The sequence below is a fragment of the Pseudophryne corroboree genome, chromosome 2 (assembly GCF_028390025.1).
Source record: "Pseudophryne corroboree isolate aPseCor3 chromosome 2, aPseCor3.hap2, whole genome shotgun sequence".
NCBI classification, from domain to species: Eukaryota; Metazoa; Chordata; class Amphibia; order Anura; family Myobatrachidae; genus Pseudophryne; species Pseudophryne corroboree.
The window spans coordinates 362,047,368-362,067,495 of NC_086445.1; the positions used below are offsets into that span (position 1 = coordinate 362,047,368).

Genomic DNA, 20,128 nt, shown 5'->3' on the forward strand with positions numbered 1-20,128 from the left:
GTGAAATCGTGTGCGCAATGCAGGAGGTATAACTTATGAGAACAGTTTGTGTATGTAAGTCTTCCAGTCAGTTTTACCAGCTGACTATTCAGAATTTGATGTGAGCCATTTTTAACACAGATCTCACGAGTAGATGGTCTCTCCTTATTGTCCTCAGTTTAAAGAACAGACCTCCAGTTCAGCATGTGATATGCATTTTAATTTTCTTTTTGTGACATCTCTTAATTGTTAACATTTCAAATGTGGTTGTCTGGATGGTTTTCAAACTTTACATTTTCTATGTACCACTGTGCGCTGGCGCATGCCCGATGGCCGAAGGCCGTCGTTCCCTAGGAATCGCCTCTACCTGATTGACAGGCAGAGGGGGTCACTGGGCGGGAGGGGGTGGCACGGCGGCGTTTGGCCGCCGATATGGGGGCGCGGTCCGGCCAATGCAGCCACTGCGACCAGGGGCAGTGACGATCAACTCCTGGCCAGCCGCAGGAGCTGCGCTGGCCGGGAGTTACTCCACAAGTACAAAAGCATCGCCGCTGTGCAATGCTTTTTTACTTGTGCGGGGGGACACAGACATGCGGGGCGGACTAGTTCAGGGGCAAACACAGGATTTAGATAAGGGGGTTTCCGTTGTGTATGTATATGACCATGTATGTGTATCGTATATAGAGATATATATACAAATATATATATACCAGTGACGGGCGGTGAGGTTAGTGGCTGGAGAGGCACACATGGGGGTGTGGGTGTGGATCATTAGATCGACAGTTTCTAGGTCGACAATGTTTAGGTCGACCACTATAGGTCGACAGTCACTAGTTCGACAGGGTCAAAAGGTCGACATGAGTTTTTTTATATATTTTTTTGGCGTTGTTTTCTTTGTAGAGTGACCGGGAACCCCAATTAGTGCACCGTGTCCCTTCGCATGCTTCGGACAAGGTGCCTCGCTCCGCTGCCGCTTCGCTCGGCACAGATTACCGTTCCAATGGTAGTCCACGTGGATCGTTAAGTATGAAAAAGTTAAAAATTTTTTTTTTAAACTCATGTCGACCTTTTGACCTGTCGACCTAAACATGTCGACCTTCTGACCCTGTCGACCTTCTGACCCTGTCGACATAGTGACTGTCGACCTATAGTGGTCGACCTAAACATTGTCGACCTAGACACTGTTGATCTTCAGACCGGATCCCTGGGGGTGTAAAGGGGAAGGGAGGGATAAGCATTCACTCACCCCAATTCCTTTGACATTCTCTGACTCCCACTGTCTGCGGCCGTAAGCACGGGGGAAGGATGAAAGAAGCTACGGGAAAGGGTGATCCCTGCTGGCCGGGGAGGGGGGGGGGGTCGAGTCTTAGTATCTGCGGCTGCAAGCTCCGGTGGGGGGGAGGGTCTAAGTACCCACGGCTGCAAGCTGAGGTGGGAGGTCAGGTCTCAAACTGCAAGCTCTGGCGGGGGGGATTGGTGCCCACGGCTCAGAAGCACTCCACGGTCGCTATTTAGTTATTTATTGATGAAAAACCCTAATAAATAATAAATAGGTCCAATAGTGGGCAACATAATAATACAGTGTAAATATGGGCAGGTGATATGAAATACACTCACCCAGCGGAGTGTAAACAGAGGAGGAGGCCCGTGTGCAGCCTCCTCCGTCTGGGCCCCCTCCTCTCTAGCCAGCAGCACAGTAAAGTCTGAGCATTAGGGGCACAGACTCTATTGCGCATGCGCAGAACTCTGGGGAAATGTTGTGGGGGCCATTTTCCCTGAGACTTCTTTACTGAGCATGAGCAAAACGTCAGAAATATGGGCCACCCTCAATATTTCAAATAAAAGCATTTGCTGTAAATGTAGGTTACTACAACATATTTATACAACTACACTGCTCAAAAAAATAAAGGGAACACTAAAATAACACATCCTAGATCTGAATGAATGAAATATTCTTATTAAATACTTTGTTCTTTACATGGTTGAATGTGCTGACAACAAAATCACACAAAAATTATCAATGGAAATCAAATGTATTAACCCATGGAGGTCTGGATTTGGAGTCACACTCAAAATTAAAGTGGAAAAACACACTACAGGCTGATCCAACTTTGATGTAATGTCCTTAAAACAAGTTAAAATGAGGCTCAGTAGTGTGTGTGGCCTCCACGTGCCTGTATGACCTCCCTACAATGCCTGGGCATGCTCCTGATGAGGTGGCGGATGGTCTCCTGAGGAATCTCCTCCCAGACCTGGACTAAAGCATCCGCCAACTCCTGGACAGTCTGTTGGTGGATTGAGCGAGACATGATGTCCCAGATGTGCTCAATTGGATTCAGGTCTGGGGAACGGGCGGGCCAGTCCATAGCATCAATGCCTTCGTCTTGCAGGAACTGCTGACACACTCCAGCCACATGAGGTCTAGCATTGTCTTGCATTAGGAGGAACCCAGGGCCAACCGCACCAGCATATGGTCTCACAAAGGGTCTGAGGATCTCATCTCTGTACCTAATGGCAGTCAGGCTACCTCTGGCGAGCACATGGAGGGCTGTGCGGGCCCCCAAAGAAATGCCACCCCACACCATTACTGACCCACTGCCAAACCGGTCATGCTGGAGGATGTTGCAGGCAGCAGAACGTTCTCCTTGGCGTCTCCAGACTCTGTCACGTCTGTCACATGCTCAGTGAGAACCTGCTTTCATCTGTGAAGAGCACAGGGCGCCAGTGGCAAATTTGTCAATCTTGGTGTTCTCTGGCAAATGCCAAATGTCCTGCACGGTGTTGAGCTGTAAGCACAACCCCCACCTGTGGACGTTGCGCCCTCATACCACCCTCATGGAGTCTGTTTCTGATCGTTTGAGTAGACACATGCACATTTGTGGCTTGCTGGAGGTCATTTTGCAGGGCTCTGGCAGTGCTCCTCCGTTCCTCCTTGCACAAAGGCGGAGGTAGCGGTCCTGCTGCTGGGTTGTTGCCCTCCTACGGCCTCCTCCACGTCTCCTGATGTACTGGCCTGTCTCCTGGTAGCGCCTCCATGCTCTGGACACTACGCTGACAGACACAGCAAACCTTCTTGCCACAGCTCGCATTGATGTGCCATCCTGGATGAGCTTCACTACCTGAGCCACTTGTGTGGGTTGTAGGGAGGTCATACAGGCACGCGGAGGCCACACACACTACTGAGCTTCATTTTGACTTGTTTTAAGGACATTACATCAAAGTTGGATCAGCCTGTAGTGTGTTTTTCCACTTTAATTTTGAGTGTGACTCCAAATCCAGACCTCCATGGGTTAATAAATTTGATTTCCATTGATCATTTTTGTGTGATGTTGTTGTCAGCACATTCAACTATGTAAAGAACAAAGTATTTAATAAGAATATTTCATTCATTCAGATCTAAGATGTGATATTTTAGTGTTTCCTTTATTTTTTTGAGCAGTGTATATTAAACACATAAAACAGTTGCAGGCAACGTCTAATAGTCATGTAAATATTTATCTAATATGCTCTACAACCATATTTTTGCATGTATTACATTTTTGCATATATTATTTACCCAATATGTTCAGTTCATTAACATAAATGCATTGTTATGCAAAAATGAACCAACACAATACACAATCTTTTACACGTACTATGAAATACAACAGGTCTTTTGGAGCAGTGATTACATGACAGTGCAGAGTCTAAGAACCTATTTATTAATCCCCGGGTTTTAGACCAGATAATTCCAATTCTTATTGCTGCTTATCGCCCCAATAAGAAATTAAGGTGCTTCTAGAAGTATTAAAAAACGCATGCAGGCTCTTTGGGCGATATTATGTTTGATAGAAAGCTACAAGAATGGTTTTCTGTTTCCCCTACACTAGAGACTTTTATTCAGTAAATATCTACAATTGCATCAATGGCTACAGAGCCTTCATTTGAGCTCACATACTGTAACTGCTGCTCCAAAGTATATTTTGGAGAAGTTTTAATTGGCTGAACCCAAGAGGTGTACAGTATTTCCTGGTGGTATAGTTTATTAATACATACATCCCAACTGTCCCGATTCCAACGGGACAGTCCCGCTATTCAGACATTGTCCCACTATCCCACCCGCTGGTCGCAGTGTCCCGCAGATGGGGGTGGCAGTTGGGAGATCCTGTGATCACCGCTGCTCTGCCCAGCTGCTCAGGAAGCACTGGGCCCCACAAAAAAAAAATACAAAAGGGGGGGAGGGGGGTTGTGCAGCGAGGACCACCCCCTTCTGTGAAGGTGCCGCCCCTTCTTTTGAAGTCACACACACTTTTCGGCCATGTCTCCGGCACGGCAGATCCCGCATAGAGTAATTCAAAAGTTGGGAGGTATGTTAATAAGTGCTTCCAAACTTGGTACTATATGCTGGAGGGGGGCCTTGGTATGCACACCATAATTACAAATATAATGAGAGATGCTATCATGCTGAAAAACGAGATTTATGGTAAGAACTTACCTTTGTTATATCTCTTTCTGCGAGGTACACTGGACTCCACAAGGATTGGACAATGGGGTGTAGAGTAGGATATTGATCCGAGGCACCAACAGGCTCAAAGCTTTGACTGTTCCCAGAATGCACAGCGCCGCCTCCTCTATAACCCCGCCTCCCTGCACAGGAGCTCAGTTTTTAGTTAACCAGCCCAATGCAGTAGCAGGAAAAGAGACGACAACGGTTAGTAGCCACATACACCACACTCTCACGACAAGAGAAGTGTCAGCGGCTAATGCCATACCAACCCAAAGAAGCTAAGTGCATCAGGGTGGGCGCCTTGTGGAGCCCAGTGTACCTCGCAGAAAGAGATTTAACAAAGGTCAATTCTTACCACAAATCTCATTTTCTGTTGCGGGGTACACTGGGCTCCACAAGGATTGGACAATGGGGATGTCCTAAAGCAGTTCCTTATGGGAGGGGACGCACTGTAGCGGGCACAAGAACCTGGCGTCCAAAGGAAGCATCCTGGGAAGCGGCAGTATCGAAGGCATAGAACCTTATGAATGTGTTCCCGGAGGACCACATAGCCGCCTTGCACAATTGTTCAAGGTTCGCACCACGTTGGGCCGTCCAAGAAGGTCCAACAGACCGAGTAGAATGGGCCGTAATGTGAGCAGGAGCTGACAGACCAGCCTTCACATAAGTATGTGCAATCACCATTCTAATCCATCTGGCCAGGGTCTGCTTGTGAGCAGGCCAGCCACGTTTGTGAAATCCAAACAAAAGAAAGAGAGAATCAGATTTTCGGATAGAAGCAGTTCTCTTCACGTAGATACGGAGAGCCCGTATCACATCCAAAGACCGCTCTTTTGGAGACAAATCAGGAGAGACAAAGGCCGGAACCACAATCTCCTGATTAAGGTGGAACAAAGAAACCACCTTAGGTAAATATCCGGGACGAGTCCTAAGAACCGCCCGGTCACGGTGAAAAATCAGATATGGGGAACTGACAAGGCACCCAGATCCGCACTCTTCTAGCAGAGGTAATAGCCAGCAAGAACACCGCCTTAAGGGAAAGCCACTTAAGGTCAGCTGAACCCAGGGGTTCAAACGGAGGCTCCTGCAATGCCTCCAAAACCACCGACAAGTCCCAAGGAGCCACAGGCGGGACACAGGGAGATTGGATACGCAACACACCCTGAGTGAAAGTATGAACATCAGGTAAAGTCGCAATTTTTCTCTGAAACCACACCGACAAGGCCAAAATATGAACCTTGAGGGAGGCCAGACGCAGGCCTAAATCTAGTCCCTGCTGCAGAAAAGCCAAAAGTTTGGCTGTACTAAACTTGGAAGCGTCATAATTATTAGATGCGCACCAAACAAAGTAGGAATGCCAGACCCTATAGTAAATCCGAGCAGAAGCCGGTCTCCGGGCCCGCAACATAGTTTTAATGACCTCTTCAGAAAAACCCTTAGCCCTCACGACGGAAGCTTCAAGAGCCACGCCGTCAAAGACAGCCGGGCTAGGTCCTGGTAGACACAGGGGCCCTGAACGAGGAGGTCTGGGCATTGTGGAAGCAGAAGTGGACGCTCTGACGATAGGCCTTGCAGGTCTGAGAACCAGTGCCGTCTGGGCCACGCCGGAGCTATGAGAAGCAGATTTCCTTTTTCTTGCTTGAATTTCCGAATTACCCTGGGCAGGAGTGACACCGGAGGGAACACGTACGGCAGCCGAAACCTCCACGGCACCGCCATCGCATCCACGAATGCTGCTTGAGGATCCCTTGTCCTTGCACCGAAGACCGGAACCTTGTGATTGTGTTGAGACGCCATCAGATCTACATCTGGAAGACCCCACTTTTCCACTAGGAGTTGAAACACTTCTGGATGGAGGCTCCACTCGCCGGCATGCACGTCCTGACGACTGAGAAAGTCTGCTTCCCAATTCAGGACTCCCGGAATGAATATTGCCGATATGGCCGATAGATGGCGTTCCGCCCAACGAAGAATCCGTGAGACTTCCTTCATTGCCAAACGGCTTCGAGTGCCGCCTTGATGATTTATGTAAGCCACTGTGGTGGCGTTGTTCGACTGTATTTGAACAGGACGGTTCTGAATTAAATGCTGGGCCAGGTTCAACGCATTGAAGACCGCCCGCAATTCCAGAATGTTGATCGAGAGGAGAGATTCCTCCTTGGTCCACCGACCCTGAAGGGAGTGTTGCTCCAGCACCGCGCCCCAACCTCTTAGACTGGCATCTGTCGTCAACAGGACCCAGTTGGATATCCAGAAGTGACGGGCCCTGCACAACTGTTGGTCCCAGGGCCACCAAAGTAGCGACAGACCTCTGGAGTCAATGAGATCATGTGAGACCTGATCCAGTGAGGCAGGCCGTCCCACTTGGCTAGAATCAGCCTCTGGAGGGGGCGAGAATGGAATTGAGCATACTCCACCATGTCGAATGCTGAGACCATGAGGCCAGGCACCTGCATCGCCGAATGTATCGACACTTGTGGACGAGAAAGAAAGCAACGAATCCTGTCCTGAAGCTTCAGGACTTTCTCCTGAGACAAGAACAACCACTGGTTGTGAGTGTCCAATAGCGCTCCCAGGTGCACCATGCTCTGAGCAGGGACCAGGGAGGATTTCTTCCAGTTGGTGAGCCACCCGTGGGCTTGTAGAAACCGGACCGTCATATTTAGATGACACAGGAGAAGTTCTGGGGAATTTGCCAGGATTAACAAGTCGTCCAGGTACGGCAGTATCCTGACCCCTTGCTGGCAGAATACCACCGTCATCACCGCCATTACTTTGGTGAAGACTCGCAGAGCCGTTGTTAAACCAAAAGGTAACGCCCGAAACTGGTAATGAAGGTTGCCAATAGCGAACCTCAGGTATTGCTGATGTGACGCTGCTATAGTAATATGCAGGTAAGCATCCTGTATATCCAGGGAGACCATGTAGTCCCCAGGTTCCAAGGCCAGAACTATAGAGCGAAGGGTTTCCATACGGAACTTGGAAACCTTCACAAACTTGTTCAATGCCTTGAGGTTGAGAATGGGCTGGGAGGACCCAGTCGGTTTCGGGACTAGAAACAGCGGAGAATAGTACCCCCGGCCCCTCTGAGCAAGAGGCACCTGTACTACAACTCCTGTATCCAGGAGAGTCTGTACCACCGAATGCAGAGTGTTTGCCTTTGTCTGGTCCGACGGGACGTCTGCCTGGCAAAATCGATGAGGGGGTCGGTTTTTGAAGGCTATGACGTAACCTCGAGTGACGACTTCCCGTACCCAGGCATCTGAAGTGGTCTTCAACCATTCCTGGGTATACCCTAGAAGCCGGCCCCCCACCCTGGGATCCCCAGGGGGAGGCCCGCCACGTCATGCGGCAGGCTTATCGGTCTTGGAAGCTGGCTGACGGGCAGCCCAGGCTCTTTTGGGCTTCGACTTACCAGGTTTGGAAGTGCGGGCCTGCTTGTGGTACGCCTGACCTTTTGCTTTACCTGAAGGGCGAAAGGGGCGAAAGAACGTACCTTTAGCCTTCGACACAGAAGGAGCGGTATTTGGTAGACAGGCAGTTTTAGCAGTAGCCAAGTCAGCCACTATCTTATTTAAGTCCTCCCCAAACAGAATATCTCCCTTGAAAGGGAGTACCTCCAGGGTTTTTCTAGAGTCCAGATCCACAGACCAGGATCTCAGCCACAATATCCGGCGAGCCAGGACTGACGTAGTAGAGGCCTTGGCTGCTAGGATACCGGCATCCGAAGCCGCCTCTTTAATATAGCGAGAAGCTGTGACAATATATGACAAGCATTGTCTAGCATGGTCAGAGGAGATTTCAGTATCTAACTCCAAGGCCCACGCTTCAATAGCCTCGGAAGCCCATGTAGCTGCAATAGTGGGCCTTTGCGCAGCATCCGTGAGGGTGTAAATCGCTTTCAGACAACCCTCCACACGCTTATCCGTAGGCTCTTTTAGAGACGTGACAGTAGTGACAGGCAGAGCTGAGGAAACCACCATCCTGGCCACATGTGAGTCCACTGGAGGAGGCGTTTCCCAATTCTTAGACAGCTCTGGCGCGAGGGGATAGCGAGCCAGCATCTTCTTGTGTGGCACAAACTTCGTACCCGGGTTTTCCCAGGGTTCCTGATGTATATCCACTAGGTGGTCAGAGTGAGGTAAAACTTGTTTAACCACCTTCTGACATTTGAACCTATCTGGTTTCTTAGGAGGGACGGATGGCTCGGGATCATCCGTAATATGTAGAATTAACTTAATAGCCTCCAAAAGATCAGGAACATCCACATGTGAACTACCCTCCCCATCAGCCGTATCTGAGTCAGAACCTGTGGGGTCAGTATACGTGCCGTCTTCATCAGACGAGGTGTCAGTGACAGCAGTGGATTGTGAGGAGACAAGCGCTCGCTTAGAGGACCCCTTGGACTTAGGTGAGCGATGGTCAGACTTTTTAGTAGTCAGGGACTGGTACAACTTCTTTAACTGAGCAGATAAATCGTCCGCCCACGGCGGGTTAGCTGCAGGGACCATATACGGTTGTACCGGCATTGGGGGTCCCATAGGGGGTGTTAGTTTATGAACTAGCGTATGCAGAAGCGTGGAAAAAGCGGCCCACGGTGGGTCAGTATGTGCCTCTATTGCCACAGTCCCACCGGGGGGCAAGGAGCTCCCAGAACCAGAGCCCACAGCTGCTATATTCTCCTCATATGGGTCTGTGGCTTCAGCAACACCGGCAGTGTGTTCAGCCCCAGAACCGTTACCCTCAGAAGCAGACATGATATAACTTGCAGTATGAGGTAACACAGTACAATTATCAGCAGCACTATACCTCTAAACCCAAACCCCTGCGCAGTGTAGTCAGCACTAGCAGAGATAAAGGAGAGATATGGTGACTAAATCACAGAGAAAAATACGTAATACAGTATATCTTTGTGAAAATCCTATATTAGATAAAACCTGACGCACCAAGCCCCCTTAGGTTATAGAATATAGGGATAGCAGGTTGCGTGAAAGACACGAAATGGACACCACTCAGCTATCAAATGCACACACAGATAGTCACAGTTTGTACAATGCAGAGGTTATTACTGACAATAATACTGCACTGGACTAGCTTACACAGCTATATAACAATAGATATAACAGTACACGGTAAGAACTGGATGTATATCACAGGGTAATTGTACTAGAAAACCCTGACTAAATGCACTCATTCTTACTAACACTGACTAAAAAAGGCAGGTAGAATACTTAAGTGTCATGTAAAGTCACAGCACTGACAACCAGGCGGCTTTACATAGGAGGATTTGCCCAAGCAGTCCCAGGAACAGTGAGCTGAGGGATAATGGCGCCGCAGGCACTGACAGGGAGTGAGGAAAAGACAGGTATGCAGCTCCAGGGCGGGAACACTTGCTAGAAATGGCGCCCTGGGGCTGGGGGAGGGGCTTCAGGTCTAAGCCTTATCCCCTCTGCTGGCAAAACCACCGGGTACTGTGGGTGATATAAGAACTGGTTTAGAGAGAAAACCTGACCTGCGCCCATGCCCTGGTGATCTAGTGGGATCACCTGTATCCACAGTGTCCACCGCCAGCGCGTGCGGCCCGCCTCCCACTGACCATGCCGGATCGCGATAAAGACCACTTACCACCTCCCGAAGCGCAGCCAAGCGATCCTGGAGAGCCCCAGCCGTGTGTGTCTAACGTGAAGAAAACCGGAGCCTCCACTGTAGGTACCCGGCAACCAGGGCTCGGGAGTGTACAGCGCCGCTGGGGAGAGCTGGAGCTGCAGCAGTGAATGTCACAAGACATTTACCACCGCTGCTGCCCTTGAAGTCTTCACTTTTTACCTCATAAAAAGCTTTTCTTAGGGCTGCCTGGAGCAGCCCCTCTGTTCAGTGCCTGCTTACTGCAGCACCAACTTACAAAACTGAGCTCCTGTGCAGGGAGGCGGGGTTATAGAGGAGGCGGCGCTGTGCATTCTGGGAACAGTCAAAGCTTTGAGCCTGTTGGTGCCTTGGATCAAGATCCTACTCTACACCCCATTGTCCAATCCTTGTGGAGCTCAGTGTACCCCGCAGCAGAAATTGTAGTTCCGCAAAGAAAGAAAATGTAATGCCAATGTACACTCTGTAGTACCAAGCACTGCTAATCAGAATAATTATAATAAACTCTGCAATATAACATAGAGCCAAATCGAGGTGCTTGGTATTCTTTTTGGCCAAAAAGTATGTCAAACACCTCAGTTTTTGCTCTATGTTTTCTCTTTCTTTGTGAAACCTGGTAGTACTATACCAGCTCTTTCAAGACAGGAAATAGATAACTCTACAACTTATATAGATGATAATTTGAACTCCATATTTCAAACGTGTTTTACCATTTCTAAATGCATTTCCCATACAGAAACATTGTATAAACTAATCTACAGGTTGTATTTGATCCCTGAGCGGCTACATGAAATATGGCCTGCTGTCTCCAGTCACTGCTGGCATAAGTGTGATCACGAAGGCTACCTATTTTTTTTTTTTTTTTTTATGTAATAAGATTCTTCCTTTGTTGCAACAGATATTTGTGCTAATTTTCAAGGCAACAGGGAACAATGTACGCCCAGACCCCCTTCCTGCCAGGGACGTGCAGTCAGGGGAGGCAGGGGAGGCAGTGCCTCCCCTGTCATTAATGATTAAGATAATACAAAGAAGATGCATATGACACATATTCTGTGTCATATGTATCTTCTTAATATTATTCTTAGCATTGCTCCATTCTTTATGAGTTTGTGAGGCACCGATCGTGGTGCCTCCCGTTGTCACTGGGGAAAAGTATGGGAGCAGGGGGCGGGCACGGGCGGGGGACTAGCCATGGGCAGTAAAAGCCCATTGAAAATATATGGGAAAGCGGCACCATTAGAGGTGCCGCTTTCATACAGGGACGTGCTTTCAACCTATGAAAGCACGTCCCTGTCAGTGAGGCCACAGTGATTGGCCAGCGGATCCGTCACTGGATCCGTTGTCAATCACTGTGTGGGCGACGCTGGCGGAGGAGGTGCGGGCGGCTGGATGCGGCAGTGGTGCGGGTGGAGGGATGCGGCGGTGGTGCGGGCGGCGGCGGTGCGGGCGGCGGGTTGCGGCGGCGGTGCGGGCGGCAGAAGTTTACCTTTATCCTGCAGAGTTTGGCAGCGGAGCGGTACCAGTTTCAAAAATGGCGCCTCAGCGTCATTTTTGAAATTCAAGATGGCCGCCACGAGCCAATCACGGCACGCCGTGTCATCGCCCCGCCCCCTTCGGCTGACTTATATAAGTCAGCGCGAGGCAGAGGAGCGTCAGTCCGACGGCGGCGGAGGAGCTGTGAAGAGCTCCTGAAGAAAGAAGACGCCGGAAGTCCTGGATGGGCGGCGGCTATGCAAAAGAGCTTAGCAGCCGCCGCCCACCAGGTGAAGACGCTGGAAGCCCTGGGGATGTGGCGCCCCCCAGGTGAAGACGCAGGAAGCCCTGGGAAGGCGGCGGCCACGCAAAAGAGCTTAAAGGCCGCCGCCCCCAGGTGAAGATCCAGTTTAATAAAACTTATTTTTAAGACTGTGTGGTGTTTTATTTTAATATTTTCTTTACAGGTGGACTACAGGTGCCAGCGGGCCCTTTATGTCCGGGCATACTGGCACTTGTGGTTCTCCAAGTGCCAGCATGCTGGGGCAGGCTTGCTGAGACCTGTAGGCCACCTGTAAAGAACAATATTAACATACAATGAACCCCGCACCCACCGCCACCAGGGGTGCTGGTTATTGCTCGGGAGGGGGGACCCCATTTTTATTTTTTGGGGTTCCCACTTTCCGAGGAATTCCAACCCTGGGCTGACTGGCTCGGGGGGATGATTAATGTTATGGCAGGGGGACCCCACACTGAGTGTCTCCCCTGCTATGGCATTACTCCCCCTGGCTGGTTCTGCCTAGTGCTGGTTTTACTGATGTGTCGGGGGACCACACTTTTTTTTTTTTTCAGGGGGAGGGGGGAAGCTTGTTAGCTGCCAGTGCCTCCCCAACAAGTGACCTCACCGCACGTCACTGCTTCCTGCACTATTTCACTGTCATTATGGGGACGTTGCCTTAGGGGATAGATATGTAATGGGACATATTTTAACTGCTACAAAAGCCCTTAGAGCTCATCATTGGCATTCAGACATTATACTGCGTCTTGAAGCAATAAAAGCCAAAGATTCAATTCATGCCCATTATGACTTTAAGATAGCAGGTGTTTCCTATTCCTCACTTTGCCAATAATCCATTTATGAAGTGGTTGGGTGGAAAGATTATAAAGCTACCTCCAGGCCAACTGCCAGTGCAGCTAGTACTTCTTTGGCCTCCTATCCTTTATAGGGGACTAGGTTTAAGTTTTCAATTTGCTTCCATCTCCATGTCTTAAGGGCCCTACTCACTTGGCGATGTGCCGCCGAGGTGCCCGACGGCCGATACGGCCGACGAGCGACCCGGCGGCGGGGGGGCAGTGACGGGGGGAGTGAAGTTTCTTCACTCCCCCCGTCACCCGGCTGCATTGAAGTGCAGGCAAATATGGACAAGATCGTCCATATTGGCCTGCATGCACAGCCGACGGGAGACCAGCGATGAACGAGCGCGGGGACGCGCATCGTTCATCGCTTAAGTCTCCACACTGAAAGATATGAACGAGTTCTCGTTCATTTATGAACGAGATCGTTCATATCTTTCAGAATATCGCCAAGTGTGTAGGGCCTATTAGTGTTGGAGTTTGTATAACTGGCTGTGTGTCTTTTCCTATGGATATAGTATGTGTTATCACTGTACACAGTTGATCTATTGACTTTTTATTTTTATTTTTCTGTATCCATGTCTTGATGTATTTTTCCTTTCCTCCTACCCTTTTCTTCTTCTTATTATTATTATTATTGTTGTTGTTGTTGTTGTTGTTGTTATTATTATTATTATTTCACTTGCACTATTTCATAAAAAAATAATAATATTGAAAAAAAAGACCCTCTGCAATATAATATTCTGGCTGAGGAGATGAACGTTGCTCTGTAAAAGGGTTCAGTATGATTTACAGATGGTCGGGATGCCGGCCGTCAGTATACCAACAACGAAATCCCGGCCGTCATTATCCGGCAGCAGGGCGAGCGCAAAGATTCCCCTTGCGGACTTACTGTGCTCGTGGGCGCTCCCGAGTGGGAATAGCCCCTGTGAGCCAGGATTCCGGCTGTCAGTATTGTCAGCAGTCGGGATTCCGGCTTTTGGTATTGTCAGCAGTCGGTATCCTGACTGCCGGAAAATTAACTGCATCCCCCATAAAATGTGTATCAAGTAAGGAGACCTCTTTTAGAGTGCTTTGCATTTCAGAATCTGCTCTCCACACACACACACACACACACACACACACTTATGCACACACACGCACACGTTCTTAAATAAAATGTATTGGAAATGTATGTGAAAAGTGGACTAGATTTTCATCTTTCATACATCTATAGCTCCCAAACATATGGTGAGTAGTTATTAATGTTTGATACAGGATTTATATCACTCAGTGGACACTATATGCTGCGGGCTTTAACAATATTCATATTACTAACGTAAACTTAATACCCAGGACTTAATTATTTTATTTACTATGATCCTGTGTTACCTATTACAATGTACAAGCTTAAAATCTGTAAAAATAAGTTCAAGGGTTGTCCATCCTAGTCAGGAGTATTGTCGTAATCATGTCCAGTCCTTAAGGTCCTCCCTGTAGAGAATCATGACTTATTAAACGTAGACATACTGTATGAGACTCTAATGGAAACTGTAGAAGGACTAGGCGTGACACAGGCTGCACTTATTGATTTATCAACATGTAGAACAACTCCATAAGTGACAAGGCTAGTCCCGAGCAATTAGGCTTTTGAACTAGATTTTTCAAATAACACAAGGAAGCTGAATACACAAATATTAATTATTCTCTCATCTGTTCTGCTTTTGTGTGACTGATGAAAGATATGCACAAACTCACGCAGAGATCACTTATATCTTTGGGGAAATACCAACACAGCCACCTTGCCAAAACAGTTCTGTGCTCAAAAGCAAGTTGAAACGTGTCCTGCTTTTATGCGCAGAAACGGAATGTATTTCATTGTGTCCATGAAATCTAAATTCAATACTACGGAGATATTTATAGTACATAACTACCTGGATATCCGGGCAAACCCGGAGGACCTCGTTGCCCAGGTTCTCCTTCTTCTCCGCCATTTCCAGGTTGAAAAGCAGGCAAGCCTGGATCCCCTGGGTATCCTTTGTGACCTCTTTCACCTTTCAAACCTGTAGATCCAGGTGCTCCTATATCAATTAAAGCAATGTTAAAACAGCACCCAACGATTTAAGAAGAATTTGAAAGAAATACTACAAAATAACATTTACCTGGAAATGGACTAGGTTGTCCTATTAAACCTGGAAAACCAGGACTTCCTTTTTCTCCATGTTGCCCATCGAGACCAGCATTCCCAGGAAATCCAATGTCTCCTTTAGACCCTATAGATGGACAGAAAATTAAGAGAGATTGTTACTAACAAGATACACTATGGAACCAAATTTTTATTTTATTTTATTACCAGTGATTCAGGACACTTTAACCTACCTAAACTAACAAGTCGAGTCACTATCATTTCTTTACAAGCAGTACATATTTAATAGCTTAGTTGAAAGCAAAAATAATCTCTGAGGAAATATTCACTCTAATGGATTCATCCCGTCCCCAAAAGTTGAGAAAACCAATTACTCTAGAGCTATACCTATATGGTTTCTAAAACGATTAATCAGGAGTATAAGCTGACAGCTCCAGTTTTTGACCCGACAATGTTCAAACTGTATACCAATGTTTCTCTACAAAACTGTAAAGGGCCCCATACACTACAGCGCGCATTGGATCGGACCGGATGTAAAACACATCCGATTTGCCACTTTCCATCTGATTTATTGACCCGAAAGGTCGAAATCGGATGAAATCGGGCATTATCATTCTAGTGTATGGGGCCCTTTCCATAGCAACATTAATTATTCCCTTGAGAAATGATAACTTTATGTGTAGAGTTTAGTACTGTATTTGCTTCATACAATATAACCCTCCTCTTAATCATGGGGACAGTGGAAGGGTCACAGTTCTCTAGCTGTTACTTAAACCATGATTTACATGTTTGGTTGGTTTTAGTTACATATATCACTGTGGCAGTGTACAGTAGTTACACTTTCCTCGATCCCTTATCTGTTATTACTAATTTATAATTCTGCAGAGTGATATGTGAAAACCACTGTCACATGGGGGGAGATGTATGATCTTGTTTGTAAAAATCATAAACTGTCTAGCCCTGCTCACTCATTATTGTGGAGAAGCAGGGACAAATACCGACCAGATATATTATACAGGTTGAGTATCCCTTATCCAAAATGCTTGGGACTAGAGGTATTTTGGATATCGGATTTTTCCGTATTTTGGAATAATTGCATCCCATAATGAGATATCATGGTGATGGGACCTAAATCTAAGCACAGAATGCATTTATGTTACATATACACCTTATACACACAGCCTGAAGGTAATTTTAGCCAATATTTTTTATAACTTTGTGCATTAAACAAAGTGTGTGTACATTCACACAATTCATTTATGTTTCATATACACCTTATACACACAGCCTAAAGGTCATTTAATACAATATTTTTAATAACTTTGTGTATTAAACAAAGTTTATGTACATTGAGCCATCAAAAAACAAAAGGTTTCACTATCTCACTCTCACTCAAAAAAGTCTGTATTTCGGAATATTCTGTATTTCGAAATATTTGGATATGGGATACTCAACCTGTAATATCATTTACCAAAGATGGAGATTGTTACCTAGTCTGTCTGGCTACCCGACATTCAGGGATAGTGCTGTGTAAGTGTAGCAGCAACATAGTCAGCTGCTGACATTGATAGCTACAGTTGTCGGAACAGTCAGTGCCACTGACCATTCATAGCTTGCCTCACCAAACTGGTGCTCTAACTATAGCGCCCCTGTCATTCTGATCACTTTCCTGCATCATTACATGCAAGCAAGCAGTAGCTGCAGCACGTACCAAGCCATATACCAAATAACAATGCTTAATACATCGCCACCCAGAGGTGCTTTGGTACGTCCCTCTGAGCTCTGTCTGCACTCTTATCCTCCCAGATTTTCTCACTCTGCTACCATCACATGAAATGCTGACAGTCAAAGTCTCCGTCAGTGATTCCCCATGCATGTGGTATTCCTGGTAACAATGGGAACACATTTCTTTCTAGAATAGGCCACAGATAGCATCTACTGTACTTTAGAAAGATGATCGTATAACTACTCTGGCAACAGATATGATTTTCTCAAAAAAGTCAAGTAATACCTTTCCTACTGTATATAACACATACACAATTACATCAATCACTACTTTTGCTAATTAAGGGGTCATTCCAACCTGATTGTAGGTGTGCTAAATTTAGCACAGCTACGATCGCTGACACAGACATGCACGGGGACGCCCAGCACAGGTCTAGTCCGCCCTGCATGTCTGGCCCGGCCCCACCGCACAAGTACAAAAGCGGGCTTTTGTACTTGTAGAGTAACTCCCAGCCAGCACAGTTCCTGCGGTTGATCGGGAGTTACTTGTCGCTGCCAGGGTCGTAGCGGCTGTGTGTGACATCACGCAGCCTCTGCGGCCCGCCCCCCGCACCGAAAATAGCGTCCAAATGCCACCGTGCTGCCCCCTCCCGCCCAGTGACCGCCTCTACCTGTAAATCAGGCAGAGGCGATCGCAAGGCAACGACGGCCGTCAGCCATCTGGCTTGCGTCGGCGCACTGCGGCACCAGCGCATGCGCAGTTCTGACCCAATTGCACCGCTGCAAAAAACTGTAGCATGCGATCAGGTCGGAATGACCCTCTAAGTCTTTGTCAGCAGCTATCATGGGTGCAGGCAAGGGTTTGAACCATGTACAACCTATGACAACAGATAACTCAGAACCAGTGTGTGGGCTAGAAATGACTGACATATTCATCATGAAAAAATTGTGAAATGAGAATTTTTAGTTTTCAGTTCTCATAGTATTCTCTCACAACTTTTTCATGAGTCATCCTACTCCCATGAGAAAATAATCACTTTCGAAAAACTGGCCTTTTTGAGAAGACAATTTTTCGAAAAAGTGATAATTTTCCCTCTGGCTGCAGCACCTCCACCCACACCACCTCTGTACAGAGCCGGCCCTAACCAATATGATGCCCTAGACAAAATTTTGGCTGGTGCCCCCTAGCACCACCGCTGGTACCGCCTCTGACTTTGCACCTCTTTCCCAGCACCATCACCCCTCACCTATAGCAGTCCTTATTTTGGTGTTTGTACCCCCTATATTTTAAATAGGAACAGTTCGCACATTTGGCGCACAGCCCAAAAAGGGGTGTGTTTTTGCTGGCAAGGGGCATGGCCACACAATAGTAACCCCAATTCCATTTACGCCACACAGTACTGCAACTTTATTCACATTTGATCATGCGACAGTGTCCATAATTCATATTACATCCCACAGCAGTATCACTTTACCTTATAAACGTTACTCCTCACAGTAGAGACCCTTATTCACATTACATCACACTGAATTGCTCCTTATTCACATTACACCACACCATATTGCTCTTTATTCACATTAGACGACACAGTAGTGCTCTTTCTATATGCAATGCCACACAGTAGAGCACCTTATACACATAATGCCACACATTAGTAATGCATTTATACATCTAATGCCCCACTGTAATGCCCCTTAAACATATGAGACACCTTATTAATGTCCTTATAAACATAATTTGCGTTACACATTATGACAGCCTTTATTAATGCCCTTTTACACATAATGTCTTACACATATGCCGCACATTATTAATACCCTTATACACATAATGACACACATAGTGCCCCCTACACATTTGCTGCACATTATTAGTGCCCCTATACACATAATGACACACATACAGTAGTACCCTGTTACACATATGCCGCACATTATTAATGCCCTTATACACATAATGACACACATAGTGCCCCCTACACATTTGCTGCACATTATTAGTGCCCCTATAAACATAATGACACACATACAGTAGTACCCTGTTACACATATGCCGCACATTATTAATGCCCTTATACACATAACACACATAGTGCCCCTTACACATATGTTGCACATTATTAATGCATTTTTACATGACACACATAATGCTCCTTACACATATTCCGAACACTACTGCACAACCAACCCACTCACATGCACACAGCACTCACACTGCCACTAACACTGTGACCTCTGCCTCTGCTTGGATACAGATGTGTCCTCATAAATATTGCCTCAATGCTAACGTCGGGCACCTTTTTTTATGAAAATGCATCTTATTTGCATTGCTATGTGGCTAGGATCACAAGCAGCTTCTGCTGATTAAAATTATATACAGCATGCCTATATACTGTGTGAGACTGTGGCTGTATATGCATATGAAATGCTACACACAGAATATAGGCATGCCGCATATCATTTTAATCAGCAGAAGCTGCTGATGCCCCTAGGCATATCAAATGCCCTAGGCAATTGCATAGTTTGCCTATGCCTATGGCCGGCTCTGTCGAATGTTACAGCCGCGGCACCCTAGGGACCACAACCAACACCAAAACTATCTACAGTAACATATGTGTTCAATAGAAAATCAGTTCCAATGTGTGCATGTGGATTGTATTATTAAGCTTTAAATTTGTTTGAAATAAGACAGATATTCCTATGTACCTTTTCGTGTTGCAGGCTGTGTAACGTAAGTTACTGGTCCTTGAGCACCAATTTCCCCTTGATCTCCCTAGGTTAAAAAAATTACAAAAAAAACAGAACATTTTTGTTGACATAACTGTTCATAAAAAAAATCTGTGAGTAACCTACAGTATGTATTTTGTTAATTAGCAATATTGTTGCCTACTAAGAAGAAATACATTAAATTGCCTTGAGTTTGTTCTGTGTTGTTGTCAAAAACCTTTCCTCACTGAGCCAGGCATTAAACCACTCGAGGCGAGATGTAATAGCATCCGAGATTGCCGGAGGTGCGGGATTCCGGCCAATGTCGGACATTTTTTTAAAGGGGCAGTCATTTACAAGACATTGTAAATGACTGCCGTTTTAAAAAAAAAATTCTGAGGTCAGCCGGCATCTGGCACCTCCGGCAATCTTGGACGCTATTCAGGGCCGGCTCTACCATTAGGCAGCTTTAGGCGGCTGCCTAGGGGCGCCAGCCACTGGAGGGCACCACTGAATTCATCTAATGAAAAACTAAATGAAGCATGTTGTCTGTATGCAGGTTAGTAATGAACTTACAGATGGGAGGATGAAACACAATAAGGAGCATAGAAATATATGTATTTCTGTGTGTATATATGTATGTATACACATACAATTAAAGGGATGTAGGTGGCATCCCGGCGGATGGGATGTTGCATTCAGAATCCCGACAGCCAGCAGCCTAAATGTTAGTATGACGGTTAGGGTTAGGCTGGGGGGAGGGAGGGCTAGGGTAAGGGGTAAGGTTAATTAATTTCATACAAATTTTGGAATTATGGTGGTCCGGATGCTGCGGGATATTCTGGCCAGTGCATCCT

The 20,128-nt window shown here is 46.8% G+C and overlaps 1 protein-coding gene across 2 annotated transcripts in view; it reads right to left on the reverse strand.

Annotated features, from left to right (window-relative positions):
• Positions 1-20,128, reverse strand: part of COL4A2 (collagen type IV alpha 2 chain) — a 711,921-nt gene that overhangs the window by 124,586 nt on the left and 567,207 nt on the right. For both annotated transcript variants that reach the window (XM_063953175.1, XM_063953174.1), the window contains 3 exons: positions 19,272-19,338; positions 14,857-14,967; positions 14,629-14,775 (listed from right to left, as the gene is read on the reverse strand). In XM_063953175.1, the coding sequence (XP_063809245.1) occupies positions 14,629-14,775; positions 14,857-14,967; positions 19,272-19,338 (325 nt within the window). The remainder of the gene's footprint in view (positions 1-14,628; positions 14,776-14,856; positions 14,968-19,271; positions 19,339-20,128) is intronic.